Source organism: Carcharhinus amblyrhynchos, chromosome 8 (genome assembly GCF_965287045.1).
Source record: "Carcharhinus amblyrhynchos chromosome 8, sCarAmb.v2.hapA, whole genome shotgun sequence".
Taxonomy (NCBI): domain Eukaryota; kingdom Metazoa; phylum Chordata; class Chondrichthyes; order Carcharhiniformes; family Carcharhinidae; genus Carcharhinus; species Carcharhinus amblyrhynchos.
Genome location: NC_137331.1, coordinates 49,946,085 through 49,966,335, shown reverse-complemented (window position 1 = coordinate 49,966,335; position 20,251 = coordinate 49,946,085). Strand labels below are relative to the sequence as shown.

The following is a 20,251-nucleotide window of genomic DNA, read 5'->3' as shown; positions in this document are numbered from 1 at the left end:
TGTGAGGCTGCTATCAAAATAGCGTCTAAGAGACTAGAGGACAGGCTTAGGGTTGATATATGGGGTATCCCACGAGGTATTGTGATCTCATAAATCAGGGTGGTTCAGTATTTTTTCTATTGGATCAATATATAAAGTATGTAATTTGTAACACTTTTGATTGGATTGTGTCCAACTGACTGTGAGCTGCAGAATTGTATAAAGCAGGATGATTTTCTTTGTCCGGTAGAATAGTGTCTCTGACCCATTGTGTCAAGACTCTCCCCTTGCTGGAAGTAAATACAGACAATCTGTCAATTAAGTATCTTGTGTTAACAAGTGTTTGTGTTAAAGTCAAACTCGATTGTCGAGATTTCAACATTCTGCACTGTAGGATTCTATGATTCTAAGTTCAAATTTCATCTTTTCAAAATTTCTATTTAAAGTCAGGGCTGACAAACATGTCAGGATATTGACTTCGATACACACTCAAATTAATTGGACTACCTTAGCACAAACACACCTTAGTTATATTAAAGACATATACCACTTTATAGAGGAAGTCGATTCACTAACATTACTCACCTCATCCCCCCACTATCCAAATCATTCTTTTTCCAATGGGTGCTGGAAATCTTACACAACAATAAAAGATCCTGCACAGATATAGAAACAAACAGAGGAATGCTAGCTGTCCAAAATATCTTTAATACATTTCCCCAGCCTTGCAGACCAGAAGAGGCTATAATCTAGTAACTGCACTTGGGTTTAACAAAAATAACTTTGAATTCAATAATTTTTCTCTTCAGATCAAAAACATAGTATGAAATTTGTCCAGCCAGCCAGTACAAACATAATCATGGCAGAGTAGAAAGAGTGTATTTTCAAAAGGCATCCCAGGCTCCCTATGTGTTATTACAGATATTTGGTGAAATATGGGGTATTTGGATGCACGCAGATGCAAAATGAGAACAATTCATCAATATCTGAATAATCATTATCCCTCAATTAAACTTAAAGCAACAATACACAGGAAGTGAAGTATCCTGGATACTACATATTTAAATTGGTACAAGAAAACAAGACATAAGTTAGCAACCTTTTTTTTCCAAAATAACTGACACACACAAACTTCTATAAACAAAAAGCCATCACCCTAACCATACCTTCCATGGAGTAGTTGGGACCGTGGACACAAATAATAGTAAGAATATAAACCTGGACAAATATATCTTGGCAAATTTGATTGGCGAGTTCACAATACTTGGTTGAACAAATTCCTGCACTGTACACTGTTCTTTCAACCCACCTCCTAATATATATATATATATATATACCTATATATAAAAACAAAGGTTGGATCAGCAGAATGGGGAGGATGGAGCAGCAGGTTTTATTTCTAAGGGCAGAGATGATGATGCAGCATTAATGTCATTGGACTGGTAATCCAGAGTCAGGCTAATGCTCTGGGGACACGGATTCATATCCCACCTCAGCAGCTAGTGGTCAATTAATTAACTTGGAATAAAATACTACTCTTTGTAGCAGTGACTCTGAAAACTACCATCAATTGTTGTAAAAATCCATGCGCTTCACTAATGCCCTTTAGGGTAGGAAATCTGCCATCCTTGCCTCATCTGGCCTACATACAATTCCAGACTCAAAATTGTGGTCGGCTCTTAACTGCCCTCTGAAACAGGCTATTAAACTACTCAGTTCAGGAGCAATTATGGAACGGCAGTTGCAAAAGGATAACAAATGCCCTTACCAGCAATGCCCACATCCCATGAAACAAAAAAGAAATAGATCAAGTGGTCTCCCTCATCTGCACAGATCTATTTGGAAACTAAAACTGCAGTAAAGAAGTTATCAACAATTTGACTGCCCCTTAACAAAAGCCAATAACAGTACATAGCACAAGTGGACTTACAGGCAATGGGCAAAACAGACTTGGCTAAAAATAGACAAAGGCCTCTTAGCTGATTAAAAACAGCCTCCTTTAAAATAATTGGTGATGGTGGCAGTGGGACCAGCCCAAATAACTGCTCCAGCTCCTCCAATCACAGTTTTCCTCTCTGTGGCCCTTGCTGCTCCTCCAATCATAGGTTCTGTATCTGGAGGAGAGAGGGAACCTGTGATTGGAGGAGCTGGGGCAACCAGCCTGGGAGATACAAAATCTGAGGTTGGAGTAGGAGCTCCTCAGAGATTCTGGCTGGTATATTAAGACCTCACTCAGGCAAGGCTCGTAAAATCCTGCCTGAAGTCAACAGTGAATTCCGTTCTGCGAGCTGCGAGTTGTGAGTGGTGGTAAAATTTTGGCTTCTGTCTCTACCACATATGGAGAATTTTCTCTCATTGGTCACTTGTGATTGAATTTTGCCAGGTTTTTTGGAGACTTTTGAGAGTGCTACCCAGAGTTGTAATGATAACGCTGCTGCACTTTGATGCTACGGTTTGGACATTAGTAGGTGAAGAGTTTTACTTGTACTGAATAAAATATAACTCTCATCCACTAGAATTATCACTTCAAATCATTTTGACAGTTGAGAATAACGGGTTAAAGTGTTAATTCACTCCAACACCCAGAATTCCAGCAACAGGCAATGAAGTGTTTTCAAGCATAGTCATAATTATAGAGTAATGTGCAGTTAATTTGTGTACAGAAAAGTCTCATTAACATCAATGAGATAGTGAGAGAACTCCTCCACTTTCTGTGACTAATACCACGGAATTTTTCATACCTACCTGAAGTGGCAGACAAAGATTCAGTTTAATGTCTCATTCACGGGACTGATATGTCTGGCTAAGTAGAACATGGACTAACATTTATTGCACTGACCTGTAATAATGCATTATTTCAATAACGCATATCAATAGAGATTGCAAGAATGTATGCAGTTCAAATCTTGATGAACCATAAATCAGAACATAGCCATCAGCATGCATGTATAAATTGGAAGGATAGTCTCTTCATGATTAACAGAAAGCATCATGATAAAAGGTTAATCAGATTTCTGTGAACTTAAATATTTTTTTCCAGCATAAGCTTATATTGAAAATTGTTTCTGTTATTCTTTGAAGCTTCTTCTGTGGGCATTTTGGCTTGCTCCTCGCTATTGATGTCTTTGATTTCCTGTTGCGATTTTTTCTGCTTTGCTGTCAAAATGTGAACAGAGATTAAACCTATGAATCTCAATAACAAATTCATGTAGTTTAATCATTACTACTTTTAGTTCAAGTCACACCACAAGGCTGAAACATACTTTAATGCATGGTTAAACTTGCGTAACTTTAGAACAAAATACAAATGATAATTGTTTTATTGTATTTAAGTATATGGTCTATTCAAAATCAATTGCTTAAGTGAAGCCCAAAGATTACTATTCATAAATACTTCCACGTATTTAAATGACATTTGTGTCCATATTTTAAATAGAGGTGTTAATCCATTCATTTTAAACAAGTTAGTGTGTCTGTTAAAACAGAAGGTAAAAGGGCTCACACGTGTGCTTTAAGGATTCATTAAGAGATGAATGTCAAAACCATTAAATTTCTCACTGGAAAATTCCCATCAACAGGTCAGTGACAATTACACTTTAAACAAAACTTGATTAGACTACAACCCTTCTAGTTTAACACTGCAGTGAGTCCACAATGCTTGGGACCAAGTGATATCTAAATTTCAGAATTTTCTGAATTATTGAGTGACACTACAATGGGACTAACTACAAGTGCATGAATAGAAAAACATAGATAGATATAAACCATTACCTGAAGCATCCAACAGTGGTAAGATATTGTAAAGTTGGAATAAAAATTGTTTTATTTATCCAAACACTATACCTGCCACATTTCCACTCCCAAAGCATTGTGCTAAAATGAGTAGCTTGGATTTGGTCAAAATGATTCTGGATAACTAGTGTTTCCAAACAATAGATTTCCAGACTGCAGAGGTTAATGTGCAATAGATTGTGCAAACCTCTTAAGTATGATAAATAGAAGAGCCTGGGAAAACTGATCCAGGTTAGGATCAGAGTGAGTCACCCAATTTAACTAATGGCAGTTAAATCTTGGGCACCTGTCTAACAGAAATGGCTGAAAGTAGGCTGCTGGCTCTGGGAATGAAAATAATCCCTGGACATGATTCTGTACCCATGCCTATTGGTTCTCTTTGCCCACATTTATCATCTCCCCCTTAGAAAGATGTTTGTTCTTTGTGGGTCCAGGTTAGAACCAGACCCCGCCAGGTGTCCCATCCTCAACAAGAGGAAAATTTCCAAGGAAGGCCAGAACCTACATCTCTGGGTTTCAGCAAAACTCATGGCATTTCCAGTACATACCCACCGGATGTTTGGCAGGATGCCTTGAATTTAAGCCACAAGATAATTAACATAAATAGGGCGACAGAAGCACTTTTAGAGAGATCTCAAATGCATGATTAGATTGATGGAAAATATTGCCAATGAAGAATGCTGCATATTTTAGAAATATAAATACAATTATACTTGTTAATATAAAAGCCCAGAAATTTAAAGAAACAATTAGGAAGTAACATAATTTGAAACTGCAAACACCACAAAAAAAAGTTTTGTAACAGGTTATGTGCATTGATTTAGTAACAATATTAACGTTTGAGTATTGTTGAAAAAAGAGACATGGTCAAAGCTTTTCAGCTTGGAATCGACAGGACAAAATTTGCAAGAATAACAATGATTAAGGGAACACCAATTAATACTGTCTGAGATGAGACTGCTGATTGGTTGGCAGTGGGCTCTAATTGGTAGAGATAGAGGATCACTCCATTTCAAATGTGAAACTTGTGCAGGATGGAGCCCATTTAGGTGTATAAGGAAATTCTTACTTGCAACTGCAGATTCAAATATAGCTAAGTCAAATAAGCTCCTTTTCCTCAATGTGTTAGCAGAGAAATCTGCCAATGGGTTCTCTACTACTGCCCAACACAAATCTACCTTCATTGGTCAACATACATGTTGTGATTCCTACAGTTCTATGCACTATAAGATCAACTTCATTGACAACCTTGAAAATAGCCTGTTGTTCACTGTGCAAGCATGATGCTGAAATAGGCCACATCAAAGCTATCCTGTGGGATAATGGGGTCATCTGTATTTTATTGTCAGTTTGATGCCAGGTATGTAGGCTACATGCCCTAATTTCTGGAGGATTACAACAAATAGCACATCCCTTCAGTTGGTTGCAACTGGCAGAGTACTAACCATACTCAACCAGCTCATGTTTGCAAAATATAAGGCCCTATTTTACCATTTTGATTCTAAGTGCTGGGTGGACTTGAAACTGGGAGTGTTTCAGACCTGACTTTTAGGCCTGTTCTCCAGTGCCCCCATACGCACTCTGCCTGCGAAAATATCTGCGATTCCAAATTGCGCAGCACAAGCCTATGGGCAGAGCTTAACATGCCCGAAACCATGCAGGTCCAATCGGAGCCTACAAATATATATGCACAAAAAAAAATAGAATAACGTTCCCTGCCACATCATTCCTGGGTCAGATAATGCTTTAGCTCCGACAGACATTGCCCCACCCTCATAACATTACTGGCTCCCTTACACCCTCATCACTCAAACTGATCGCTGCCCCCTTCCCCCTTTATCGATCTCAAGCAGAGTGTCAGTGGACCCCCTTCCTCCCCACTGATCTCAGGCATCTCAGGAGCTGAAATCTGGGTGGGTGACGTACACAATTTTCTTGCCATTAGGTTGTTAGGAGCACAAAGTTGCACAAATAATGTCCGATGCGCTCTGGTTCTCAACTGGGCTTGAGCCCTTGACTTTCTGACTCAGAAAGAAGCAAGTTATAGAATTAAACTGACGCATTGAAGACTGGTAAAGTAGTTAGTACAAATTAGCTCAAAAGATAATTGAATGAATTTTCAAAGAGAAAAGTGGTAAATGAAGCAGTAAGGCAGATAGACTTAGATGATCTATTATCAAAAAGTTTGTTTCCATCACATGGATAGAAGTTCTAATGCTGTAAAGTGATACTAATAATCCAGAGCAAAGTATTTAATCATATTAAGCAATGCATCACTATTATAGGGGATAGATCGGCATTTTCTCACACTATTAAGAAAACTTAAGATTAACGTAACTAATGATGTAACTAAATGCTGCTGACGTACCTTTTGATTTTTGCAACTGCATTTCAGTGTTTTTTCAGTTTGCCTGGATAAGATTATTATCTCCTGATTAAAATCAAAGTCATTTTGCTTAGCAATATAAAGAACAGAGCATGTCATGCGATGAACTGAACGAATTTCCTAAAATAAAACACAAAAAGTTAGAATACATTGTTTGTTAGTCTTTCATACTCTGCAAATACATGTGAAACAGAATAATATTAAGTTGTGTCATGATTCTGAATGCCCACCAACACCCCTATTTTCTCAGGAGGCAAAGGAAATTCAGCATGTCCTTTACAACTCACCAATTTTTACAGATATACCATAGAAATCATTTTCTGAATGTATCACAGCTTGTTATAGCTCCTGCTCTGACCAAAACTGCAAAAAAACTACAAAAGGTTGTGAACATAGCCCAGTCCATCATGCAAACCAGCCTCCCACCCATTGACTCTGTTGACACTTCCCGCTGCCTTGGAAAGGCAGCCAGCATAATCGAAGACCCCACGCACCCCAGACACACTCTCTTCCACCTTCTTCCATCAGAAAAAAGATACAAAAGTTTGAGGTCAGGTACCAACCGACTCAAGAACAGCTTTTTCACTGCTCCCACCAGACTTTTGAATGGACCTACCTTATATTAAGCTGATCTTTCTCTACACCCTACTTATGACTGTAACACAATATTCTGCATCCTCTCCTGCTCCTCTATGTACTCTATGAATGATTTTGTCTGTAGAGTAGGCAAGAAACAATACTTTTCACTGTATCCTGATATGTGACAACAATAAATCAGATCAAATGGTGTTTATCAGAACTAAATACCGTAGAGCTATGCAGTTATGGTATCATGGGAAGTTCACATTAAGGTTGTTTTTTTTAGAGCATTTTGGTTTCATTCCTCGAATACTAACTTTATGTCCCCATTATAACATTTATCAAATGAACCTAGTCCCAAACATCATCTCAGCATCTACTTCAATTACTTCCTGGCACTTGCACTAAAGTTCCATATTATGAGGATAATTTTATTGAGTATTTTGCATGCTGTCACAAACAGATGTATATTCTTTACTACTTTAACTAGAGCAGGTTTGTGTACTCAGGCTGCCTGACGGCTCGCAGCCTATTTCTGAATGGGGGCAGGGTGGTGTTTTGCTGGTTTGATGGAATTGCCTTTTTAAAAAAAATCAGACAAAAACAAGACCACTTCACCAAGTGACTTTCCATAGGTTCAAATCCTTTTCCAAAATAAACGGTAGTGTTTATTTTGTAAATTGGTTTATTTTGATTACACATCCTGTGTTGTGTGTTAACATGGTGGTCCACCCAGTCTAGTTTAGATGTGGAAAACCATCATGAGATGGTGATAGGGGACATTCACTTCTATCTGCCACAAATTGAGTTTGATTTTCTCTTGGTAACCTGCAAAACTTTGTAGTCTTTTGTGTTGGCCCACCCTTAAAGGGATGTGTGAAGTCCCCAGATGGCTGTGAATGTGCATATTTAATTATGTATGCGCTTGAGACTTGGTACTGTCTGTAACTCAAATGCAGCAGCTATTTTAATAGCTTGTTTACGTCCAGTTTTCTTGAAAGTAGACAGAAAGTTGGTAATACGTCTCTGCCTCCAAAATGTTCTTTTTAAAAAGATATGTTTGCAACTGAACAGCTGCATAGAGTATTTCACAGTAAGAAGTCTCACAACACCAGGTTAAAGTCTAACAAGTTTATTTGGTAGCAAAAGCCACTAGCTTTTGGAGCGCTGCTCCTTCGTCAGGTAAGTGGGAGTTCTGTTCACAAACAGGGCATGTAAAGACAGAAACTCAATTTACAAAATAATGGTGGGAATATGAGTCTTTACAGATAATCAAGTCTTAAAGGTACAGACAATGTGAGTGGAGAGAGGGTTAAGCACAGGTTAAAGAGAAATGTATTGTCTCCAGCCGAGTTAGTTAGTGAGATTTTGCAAGCCCAGGCAAGTAATGGGGGTTACAGAGAGTATGACATGAACTCAAGATCCCGGTTGAGGCCGTCCTGATGTGTGCAGAACTTCCGAGGGCATCAGTCTCTGCTCAGTGACTCTGCGTTGTCGCGTGTCGTGAAGGCTACCTTGGAGAATGCTTACCCGAAGACCGGAGCCCGAATGCCCGTGACCACTGAAGTGTTCCCCAACAGGAACTGAACACTGTTGCTTGGTGATTGTCGAGCAGTGTTCATTCGTCCATTGTCATAGCGTCTGCATGGTCTTCCCAATGTACCATGCCTCGGGACATCCTTTCCTGCAGCCTATCAGGTAGACAACGTTGGCCAAGTTCCAAGAGTATGTACCGTGTACCTGGTAGATGGTGTTCTCATGTGAGATGATGGCATCTGTGTCGATGATCTGGCACATCTTGCAGAGGTTGCTGTGGCAGGATTGTGTGGTGTCGTGGTCACTGTTCTCCTGAAGGCTGTGTAGTTTGCTGCAGACAATGGTCTGTTTGAGGTTGTGCAGTTGCTTGAAGGCAAGAAGTGGGAGTGCAGGGATGGCCTTGGTGAAATGTTATTCTTCATCAATGACATGCTGAAGGCTCTGGAGACGATGTTGTAGCTTCTTCGCTCCGGGGAAATACTGGACGATGAAGGGTACTCTGTTTGTCTTCTGAGGAGGTCGATGCGGTTTTTCGCCGTGACACATCCGAACTGTCGATTGATATGTCAAGCGCCATATCCTGTTCTTCTGAGGGCATCTTTCAGCATCTGGAGGTGTCTGTTGCGATCCTCCTCATCTGAGCAGATCCTCTGTATATGGAGGGCTTGTCCACACAGATGGCTTCTTTAATGTGTTTAGGGTGAAAGCTGGAGAAGCGGAGCATCGGGAGGTTATCCATGGGCTTACAGTACAGTAAAGTCCTGAGGTGACCATCCTTAATGGAGATGTGTGTGTTCAAGAATGCAATCGATTCCAGAGAGTAGTCCATGGTGAGTCTGATGGTGGGATGGAACTTGTTGATGTCATCATATAGTTGTTTCAGTGATTGTTCACCATAAGTCCAAAAGAAGAAAATATCATCGATGTATCTAGTGTATAGAATCAGTTGAAGGTCCTGTGTGGTGAAAAGGTCTTGTTCGAACCTGTGGATGAAGATGTTGGCATATTGGGGTGCGATTTTGGTCCCTATGGCTGCTTACGCAGTATTTCAGAGTATTTCATGCAGCAGAATCAAAAGTGAAGCATTTTGGTTTGTAATATAACTGTGGGGGAAGTGGGTGCAGATAGCTAACTCAACTGACTGGGGAGAAAATTTGGGGTCTTCCTGGCTGACATTATTCATGCTTATTGCTGAGCCACTGGAAGAGTTTCAAGCTTTTTATAATTTCAGCTGAACGTAATATAAGGTTGCAGCATCTTAATATTCTAACATCACCAAATATCAAGCATTCAAATACTTTGGCGTCACCATGTATCCATGCATTCAACCTGATTGATGTAAGATAGTGACTGTACAATAGCAATCAATTCTAGGTTTAAAAGGTTCATCTTGTATAATCCCATTACCAGTTAAACCACCTTTCAACATCAAACTCTATTTGGATGATCTCTGTACCTGAACAAAAGTTCATGAAAGAGAAATGACTGATCTTTTCTCCACTGATTTATTCATGGAAATTAAATCTCAATGCAAAGTCTTGAAATCAGCTTACCATCCCGTCAAGGCAAAAAAGTTTTGATTTCTGGGGTTTTCTGCAGTTGTTATTATAACTCTTGGAATTCAAAAGTTCTAACTAAAGAAAAAAACACAGGTATTCAGTGAAAATTGTTCCAAAACTTCCAATATTTTTAACAAAATTAAATTCACAATTTTTTTTTGTTCCTTACCAAGTTTTGCAAATCTTGAAATATGACATATTGGAAATCACTCATTACTTCTGTCATATTTAAGTTTCTGTTCTTACAAGGGTGTGCAATGTTTGGGATCAGAAGAGTCATCAGGGAACAGATACCAAGGATACATCTAAAGAAAACTGAATTACAGTAAAAAGATTCAAAATGTGATTGCAATCTTATTGAATTGAAAACATTTTGTTGTACTCAAGCTTCTTTTACGTTAAACTGAACATATGTATAAGCTGTTGTGCATTGACACCATTGGCTATATTCATATTAAAAGCCAACTGTCTCTTGAACTATACATTGTCAGATTTCATCTGGTGCTAGAATGTATTAACACAGTTGTGGACAAAATTATAAGCCCAAAAACAGTGTCACTAGCTGCAACATCAATAATTACTCTGATGTGGTTATTTGTTGAAAATTAATAGTGTGTCCACATAATAGTTTGCCTTATCAAAAGGAACCAGATAAGTTTAAATGAATCGAATAGCTCAAGACAAAAGCAATGCATTTCCATTGTTAATCTCTGTCTGCTGTGGCTGTTTGACAAACAACATTTTGTTAACCAGTTCTTTAGGGTTCTGAGTGGCATGTCAATCAGTCAACACAGCAGATAATGGCTGAACATTAGTCTATTTCAAATGGTAGTTCTGGCTCACATGAAGCTGGCAGGAATAACATCATGCGCTTAAGGCTGGTAGTGTCCAAGTAAAGTAACAAAGTGCTGTTGATAGTACAGCAGCACAATAGATTCAAAGCTTCACTTCCAGGTTAATAGTTTTACTCTGTGGCAAATATCATTGAAGGCTGGACATAATGGATTTGAGAGAAGTAATTTCTCTTTCCTTTCTATTTTTATGGTGCAATGTCTTGTTTCTAATTGAGCAATTGCATCATTAAGTGCATCTAATCTGACAGCAACACGTACCATGACAAGAGAAATGAAAGAGGAATTATTCCTCTCAAATCCATTATATCTAGCCTTCAATGACATTTGCAACAGAGTAAAACTTACTTCAGTTAAGGGTTGCTAGCCTTAAGCACCTGATGCTGTTCCTGACAGCATCATGTAAACTGGAATCTCCATTTGAACAGCTGAATGGTTTAACCATTATCTGCTGCACTGACTGATTGGCATCAATAACCCTAAAGAAATGGTTAACAATATTTTATTTGCCAAACTACAAGCACCAGAACTTAGTAGTTTTAGGAGCAACTGTGGGCTTGCTGGGCTGATCAATGAATAATGATCAGGTACATCAGGGAGACTGATTCTGCTAACCAGCTGATAAATATTATGGAGAGCAAGTCTACCTGTCAACATCATGTTTTCACATCTACAGAGACCATAACAGTCAGGTAGCTCAATAATTCATACATTTTATTAAAAAGCTATTTCTTAATTATGTGGCATTACAGCATGATACATTTTAGGATTTATCATTCTGTGAATCACATGCATCCAGTTAATAGTCATCTGCGGAAGCTCAGTTAAAGGGTCAGGCTTCAAATATCAGTAGCAACCTTTGTATTATGTAAAATAGCAACTTGAGACTCAGCTTCAAGATTGCTCAAGTATTTTAATATCCTGATATATTAGTATTCTTACTTTGAAAACCTTAGAAATTTTATGGAACTTTTTCTTTCAAAATTATATTTTGGCCTCCTTGCTTTGAAATGTCCTGAATACACAAGAGGTGTCATGCAAGTGAAACTTATGTTCTTTCTATATAGAAGCTTTGAACAGAGATCAAATGGTGAATTGGGTGTGCAGAAATTATTTACCTGAAGATAGCAACATTCAGATTTGAACCATAGGCCAATCCACATGCAAGAAAACAAGCCCTGTAGAAAATCGACAGCTGAATCAGAGAGTTACCAGGAGGCTAGACTTCTGTATTGTGATTAGGGAGTGGGAAACACACTGATACTGCTTCATAATTCTCTGACTTTGGCACTGCTGACATACGGTCAGCTATCCAATTAATGTAAACCAGGAGTAGAGTTATTACTTCAAATTGACATGGAAAAGAAAGAAAAGAAATTACATGAGTTTTTACATTACAACACCAATATTTCCAAGTCATAAAAGCAGAGTATGACTTATTCAATCACCAGCAGCCTTTGAATTCAATTACAGAATTACAATCTTGAAATGCTGGAATTTCTTTTTAAAAATTTGCTCGTAGGATGTGGGGATTGCTGACTGGACCAGGATTTATTGCTCCTCCCTGAGGTTATTTAAGAGTCAACCAACCACACCGCTATGGATCTGGAGTCGCATATAAGCCAGATCAGGTAAGGGCAACAGATTACCTTCCCTTAAAAACATTTGTAAACCTGATGGGTTTTTATAACAATCAGCATGGTTTCATGGTCTCACTAGACTTTTAATTGATGTCATCTGATAAGTATCTTGTTCGGTCATTGAACGTCAAAATGATTTGCTCACTTTATAGGTGCTCTGCTCACACTGATAGCAATAGCTACAAGGAGAAACCAGTGGTTCACATGTCACTAATACATTGTACATAAGAATGCAGGGATGTTTGCAACCAGAAAAAAAAATCCGCAGTTCTCCCAATTGAGCCCAAAAGTCTACTCCTACTCTTTAAATTCTATCTATTTCCCTATTTATTTTTCCTTTATCCCACTTTTTTGGCATTTGATTCCATATATACACACACCACCTTAAGTTAAATCTAAACTGTCAGCACACCTTCCTTCTAATATTGAACCAATCTGTAAAGTAAAATAGCCTTGCCAGATAATTCCCTTAACTGAAACAAGTGACCATCAGGTTTCCACTCAACTTCTATCAAACCTGTTCTTTCTTTGAAAAGCATAATGTCATCCCTAGAAAACAAATTTGAAGGTTATTTGGCCATTGGCTTGGAATCTACTTTATCACCTTAGAATCAGCTTTTAGCTACAATTAGAAGCTGCAGGTGCACAGGTATCTTAAACACACAGAAACAATAACATAACATTTTTAATTTGATCTCTTTGACTCCATACACTGTACTGATGTTAACTACTTTTGGCAAATTGATCCTAACCAGGGACAGGCACTAAAGACTTGGTAGCCTACATTTCAGCTGAGGGATGTCAACTTATTGGTAAGGCCATACTTGGAATACTGTGTGCAATTCTGTTCACCCTATTATAGAAAGGATATTATTAAACTAGAAAGAGTGCAGAAAAGATATACTAGGATGCTACCAGGACTTGATGGATTGAGTTATAAGGAGAGGCTGAATAGATTGGGACTTTTCTCTCTGGGGTGTAGGAGGCTGAGGGGTGACCTTATAGAGGTCTATAAAATAATGAGGGGCATAGACAAGGTAGATAGTCAACATCTTTTCCCAAAGGTAGGGGAGTCTAAAACTAGAGGGCATAGGTTTAAGGTGAGAGGGGAGAGATACAAAAATGTCCAGAGGGGAAATTTTTCACACAGAGGGTGGTGAGCTTATTTATTGGATTTCTATGAGGACGTGACTAGTGCAGTAGACAGAGGTGAACCGGTGTATGGGGAGAAAGCGGGAAAGTGGAACTGATCCATTTCAGATCAGCCATGATCTTATTGAATGGCGGGGCAGACTCGAAGACCTACTCCTGCTCCTATTTCTTATGTTCTTATCTGTCTGGATCGAGCTGCCAGAGGTAGTAGTAGAGGCGGGTACAATTTTATCTTTTAAAAAGCATTTAGATAGTTACATGGATACGATGGGTATAGACGGATATGAGCCAAATGCGGGCAATTGGGATTAGTTTAGGGGGTTTTAAAAAAAAGAGTGGCGTGGACAAGATAGGCCGAAGGGACAGTTTCCATGCTGTAAACCTCCATGAGTCATTCAGGATCTTAGTTTCTGGCTGCTCATCTAATGTCGGAAATATTACTGTCATGGTGGGATCCCCTCCGTCTCCCAAAGTGTCAATGTAAAATATTTAGATTAGCTAAGGTGTGTGCAGCTCCTTTAACTCTAGCCAAAAGTAATGGACCATTGTGATTTATAACCAGTCATCCCAATTACTTTACTTAATTTGCTCATCCATGTGTTAAGTTTTCATCCACGCTGAAAACTTAGAGCATGTATGTATGAACAAATGGATTGAGCAACTAACAGGAAGAAGTATGTTTGTCATATTCAACCTGGAGTCAGCCCTAACCAATTCCCATGACACATTGGAATGATGAAATATAACAACTGAATAAACAGGTTTATTTAATAATTTTGTGGCAAATGTTTATTATTTAGAGCTTTGCTATGAATTTTGATCTTTGAATGTTTTAAACAAAGATGTTGGAATCAATTACAAGTTGATAGCATATTATCAGGTGATTATAGAGAAAAAAACATATAGGATGCAATAAATGACTATAATAACTAATTGGTAACAAACTTCCTTTGTACTGTAAATGTCAGGCTCCAAACTGGGAGCCCAAAATTAGAAAATTACCTCTATAAGTTTTAAAAGTTTATTTATTAGTGTGACAAGTAGGCTTACATTAACACTGCAATTAAGTTACTGTGAAAATCCCCTAGATGCTACATTCCAGCACCTGTTTGGGTACACTGAGGGGAAATTTAGCATGGCCAATGCACCTAACCAGCACGTCTTTCGGACTGTGAGAGGAAACCAGAATACCTGGAGGAAATTCATGCAGACACAGACAGAACATGCAGACTCCACACAGACAGTGACCCAAGCTGGGAATCAAACCCAGGACTCTGGTGCTGAGAGGCAACGCTGTGCCTACATATCAGTGCAAGAATTATACCAGACCTGATGGAGCATCATAAATTTGTGTGAGGATTTTTTACTTCAATACTGAGTGAAACCTATGTAAACAAAATCATATAACACAGGAGGAGATCATCATTCAGCCATTGTACCAATGGGAGATTCTTTGTAAGTTTTTCAATAGTCCCATTCCCCTGGATCCTTTCCCATCGGTCACTTTCCTCTAATGTCAAATTCGCTTTGGAAAGTTATTAAATCTGCTTCCACCTACCGGAGGGTGCAATCCAGATCATTACTGCTTTAAAAACATTCTGTAGCAAAGAGGAAATTCCCCCATGATTAATTACGATGCTTGGCCTCCTGCACTTTTTAACCAAGCTTACAACGCAAAGTAAGCACAGGAATTCTGACTCTTGTGTGGGAGGAGGAGCGCCAGTTATCTCGTTTCTCATGTTTCTGAGTCCTGTGGGATGTCAAACACGTTGGCCAGGTAATGTTGTTTCATAGTTACAGATTTATTTTTCTTACTCATTTTGAAATCTTCAATCCCACTAATCACAATTGTTTTACATTTGACTCACCCCAATTAAAACAAACAAGTTTCTTTAAAACATTCTCTTAAATCCTAACATAATTCCTTATGGCCCAGGAATGTTTCCAACTCAAATAACAAGTAGAATAAAAAATGCTTGCCTATTTCCACATCACTTATTTCTCTAAGGATAGGTTTATTTCACACATAAACTTGCTTGTGCCAACGAGTAAATAACTTTGTTTGAGTTAGTGTGTCAATCAGGTGTCCATTAATCACCTTTGCTCCAGCTCTCTCCTCCAGCTGGAAATGATACCCATTTTTCCTGACCCCCATCTACCGGAAAAAGTTCCGGTGGGGACGAAGCTTTCGGGTTAGTTTGGTTAAGCCTGAGAGATGAGTGTGGGGTTTGGGTGGGAGCCCGGTATAAAAGCGGCATTCACTCTGGGTCCGGATCCTGCATCTTCGGACAGCACACATTCCCGAGCAGGTGCCTTGTCAGATCGCCCTGAAAGCCAGGTGCAGACTTCCCTGTCAGTGAACCGGAGCAGCGGGGCAGCTCCCCTCTGCCCATAGGGTGAGCGCTAGGATCCGAACCGGGATTTCAAACCGTGTTCGCTGCGAATCAGCGTACGCGCCGCGGCATTCCTGCTCCCGTCTTCAGTGGAATCAATGCGACAGAAAGTGGGGAAAGCAGCTATTTATTGTTACTAACTTGTTATTTTACAGACACCTGCCTGTCATTCCGATCTCCACTACATTTCGTTTCCACTTACCATCTTTCATTTTATTCTGGGTCACCAGGGAACCAAGGAAATCCCGCTCATGACGAATGAGGCCGGATGGAAGCGCTTCCTGGTAAGGGAGTTCCAGCTCTTCCTCCCCGCCTCCACCCCCGGGACAGCAGCCAGCAGCCTCACACCGGCCCTTAACTTTCACTTTCAGCACTCGAGTGCACAGCGGACCCCACACACACTCACTGTGCGCATCACTGACCACACTGACTCATCAGTGTAAGCTCTGATCACTCACAGTCCACACTCACTCACAGTCCACACTCACTCACTGTACACATACTGTATACACTCACTTACTGTATACACTTACTGTCCACACTCACCAATACTCACTCACCACTCACTGTACACACTCTGTCCACACTCATTCACCAATACTCACTCATCACTCACTGTACACACTCTCCACAATCGTTCACCAATACTCACTCTCTCTCTGTGCACACTCCTCTGACCGACCACACTCATTCAAGTGTACAGTCACTGTCCACGCTCACTCACTGCTGTCACGAGAAATCTTTGTATCTCACTGGCTATGGGGGAGGTTCCAGAGGATTAGAGAATAGCCAACATTGTTCCTTTGTTTAAGAAGGGTAGCACAAATAATCCAGGTAATGACAGGCCAGTCAGCCTTATATCAGTAGTATGGAAATTATTGGAGAGACTCTTTGAGACAGGATTTATTCCCACATGGAAATGAGTAGATGTATTAGTGAGAGGCAACATGGTTTTGTGAAGGGGAGGCCATGTCTCATGAACTTGACTGAATTTTTTGAGGCAGTGACAAAGATGATTGAAGGTAGGGCAGTGGATGTTGTCTACATAGACTTCAGTAAGCCCTTTAACAAGGCCCGTCATGGCAGATTGGTGCAGAAGGTGAAGTTGCATGGGATCAGAGGTGAACTGGCAAGGTGGATACAAAACTGGCTCAGTCAAAGAGAGGGTAGCAATGGAAGAGTGAATTTCTGAATGGAGGGCTGTTTTGCTGTTTGTAATATATATATATATTTCTCTTCGGTGTTCACGCAAGGGGACATGGATATAGCTGAGGAGGACACTGGATTGCAGGGGAGTAGAATTGACAGTGTTGCAGTTGATAAGGAGGATGTGCTAGATATTCTGGAGGGTCTGAAAATAGATAAGTCCCCTGGTCCGGATGGGATTTACCCCAGGATTCTCTGGGAGGCAAGAGAAGTGATTGCAGAGCCTCTGGCTCTGATCTTCAGGTCGTCGTTGGCCTCTGGTATAGTACCGGAAGATTGGAGGTTAGCGAATGTTGTCCCATTGTTTAAGAAGGGGAACAGAGACTTCCCCGGGAATTATAGACCGGTGAGTCTCACTTCTGTTGTGGGCAAGGTTTTAGAAAAAATTATTCGGGATAGAATTTATAATTATTTGGAGAGTAAAGAATTGATTGGAGATAGGCAGCATGGTTTTGTGGTGGGTAGGTCGTGCCTTACTAACCTTATTGAGTTTTTTGAGAAAGTGACCAAAGAGGTGGATGGGGGTAAGGCAGTGGACGTGGTGTATATGGATTTTAGTAAGGCGTTTGATAAGGTTCACCATGGTAGGCTTCTGCAGAAAATGCAGATGTATGGGATTGGGGGTGATCTAGGGAATTGGATCAGGAATTGGCTAGCGGATAGGAGACAGAGGGTGGTGGTTGATGGTAAATATTCATCATGGAGTTCAGTTTCGAGTGGTGTGCCTCAGGGATCTGTTTTGGGGCCACTGCTGTTTGTAATTTTTATTAATGATCTGGATGAGGGTATAGTTGGATGGATTAGTAAGTTTGCTGATGACACCAAAGTCGGAGGTGTGGTAGATAGTGATGAAGGGTGTCATAGTTTGCAGGAAGACTTAGACAGGTTGCAGAGCTGGGCCGAGAGGTGGCGGATGGAGTTTAATGCGGAGAAGTATGAGGTAATTCACTTTGGTAGGAATAACAGATGTGTCGAGTATAGGGCTAACGGGAGGACTTTGAATAGTGTGGATGAGCAGAGGGATCTAGGTGTATGTGTACATAGATCCCTGAAAGTTGGGAGTCAAGCAGATAAGGTTGTTAAGAAGGCATACGGTGTCTTGGCGTTTATTGGTAGGGGGATTGAATTTAGGAGTCGCAGCGTCATGTTGCAACTGTACACAACTCTGGTGCGGCCGCACTTGGAGTACTTTGTGCAGTTCTGGTCCCCACATTATAGGAAGGATGTGGAGGCTTTGGAGAGGGTGCAGAGGAGGTTTACCAGGATGTTGCCTGGTATCGAGGGGAGGTCCTATGAGGAGAGACTGAGGGATTTGGGGTTGTTTTCGCTGGAAAGAAGGCGGCTAAGAGGGGATCTTATTGAAACATATAGGATGATTAGAGGTTTAGATAGGGTGGATAGTAATAGCCTTTTTCCTCTAATGGAGAAATCTAGCACGAGGGGGCATGGCTTTAAATTAAGGGGTGGTAGTTATAGGACGGATGTCAGGGGTAGGTTCTTTACCCAGAGAGTGGTGAGGGATTGGAATGCCCTGCCTGCTGCAGTTGTAAATGCGCCTAGTTTGGGGGCGTTTAAGAGATCCGTGGATAGGTTTATGGACGAGAAGGGATTGGTTTAGGTTAGTGGGTCATTGTTTTGTAACTGGTCGGCGCAACATCGTGGGCCGAAGGGCCTGTTCTGCGCTGTAATGTTCTATGTTCTATATATATATATATATATGAATGATTTGGAGGAAAATGTAACTGATTTAGTTAGTAAGTTTGCAGATGACAGACACAAAAGTTGGTGGATTTGTGGATGCTATGAGGATACAAAAGGATATAGATCGCCTGGAGACTTGAGCGGCGCAATGGCAGATGGAATTTAATCTGGACAAATGTGAGGTAATGCATTTTGGAAGCTCTAATACAGATAGGAAATATACAGTAAATGGCAGAACCCTTAAGAGTATTGATAGGCAAGGGATCTGGGTGTACAGGTACACAAGTCACTGAAAGCGGCAGTGCAGATGCAGAAAGTAGTCAAGAAGGCATACGGCATGCTTGCCTTCATTGGGTGGGCCATTGAGTTTAAAAATTGGCAAGTCATGTTGCAGCTTTATAGAACCTTAGTTAGGCCACACTTAATGTTCAGTTCTGGTCGCCACACTACCAGAAGGATGTGGAGGCTTTGGAAAGGGTACAGAAAAGATTTACCAGGATGTTGCCTACTATGGAGAGCATTAGCTATGAGGAGAGGTTGGAAAAACTAGGTTTATTCTCACTGGAACGACAGAGGTTGGAGGGGTGACCTGATAGAAATCTACAAGATTATGAGAGGTGTGGACAGAGTGGAAAGTCAGAAGCTTTTTCCCAGGGTGGAAAAGTCAATTACTATGGGACATAGGTTTAAGGTACGAAGGGCAATGTTTAAAGGAGATGCATGAGGCAGATTTTTTACACAGTCGTGGGTGCTTGGAACTCGTTGCCGGGAGAGGTAGTGGAAGCAGATACGGTAGTGACTTTTAAGGGGTGTCTTGACAAATACATGAATAGGATGGGAGTAGAGGGATATGGTCCCCTGAAGAGTGGAGGGTTTTAGATAAGTCGGGCAGCATGGTCGGTGCAGGCTTGGAGGGCCAAAGGGCCTGTTCCTGTGTCGAAATTTTCTCTGATCTTTGTTCTGTGTATACACTTACTTACCAGTATTCACTCATTGTCCACACTCACTCACCAGTGCACAAGGACTACTGCCCACACCTATTGACTCAGTTCAATATTCTCTCACTCACCATTTTCAACTGTTCACAGCTCACATTCTCTGTGCATATTCACTGACAGTCCACACTCCCACTGCCCATTCACATTGTCCACACTCATTTACACACTGACTGTCCACCCTCACTCAAATTCATTTACACACTCATTGTCCATGTTCAATTACAGTTATGCTTATTCGCTCATTGTTCACATTTACCACTGCAGTCCATGTGATGTAGATACACCCACACCCTGATAGGAAGGGAATTCCAAGATTTTGGCTTGGCGATATATTTCCAAATCAGGATGGTGAGTGGCTTGGAGGGGAATTTGCAGCTGGTAGTGTTCCATTGTGTCTGCTGCCCTTGTCTTTCTAGATGGTAGTCGTCATGCGTTTTTGAAGATGCTGTTTATGCAGCTATGGTGAGTTCTTGTAGTGC

At 40.4% G+C, this 20,251-nt stretch overlaps 1 protein-coding gene across 1 annotated transcript; it reads right to left on the bottom strand.

Annotated features, from left to right (window-relative positions):
• Nucleotides 1–667: 667 nt before the first annotated feature.
• Nucleotides 668–16,174, bottom strand: LOC145346989 (uncharacterized). Its single transcript, XM_080194875.1, has 5 exons — nt 16,070–16,174; nt 10,001–10,146; nt 9,826–9,906; nt 6,140–6,277; nt 668–3,135 (listed from the first exon to the last, which is right to left on the bottom strand). The coding sequence occupies exons 1-5, from the start codon at nt 16,077–16,079 to the stop codon at nt 2,986–2,988; spliced, it is 525 nt and encodes a 174-aa protein (XP_080051001.1). The 5' UTR covers nt 16,080–16,174; the 3' UTR covers nt 668–2,985.
• Between the last annotated feature and the right edge of the window lie 4,077 nt (nt 16,175–20,251).

Bases quoted from the DNA above. Each gene is read 5' to 3' on its own strand.
- LOC145346989 (XM_080194875.1), bottom strand. The intron at 9,907-10,000 runs GTAAGGAACAAA...TTTTTTCTTTAG, and splicing joins TTCAAGATTTGCAAAACTTG to TTAGAACTTTTGAATTCCAA. The intron at 3,136-6,139 runs GTACGTCAGCAG...ACATTTTGACAG, and splicing joins GCAGTTGCAAAAATCAAAAG to CAAAGCAGAAAAAATCGCAA.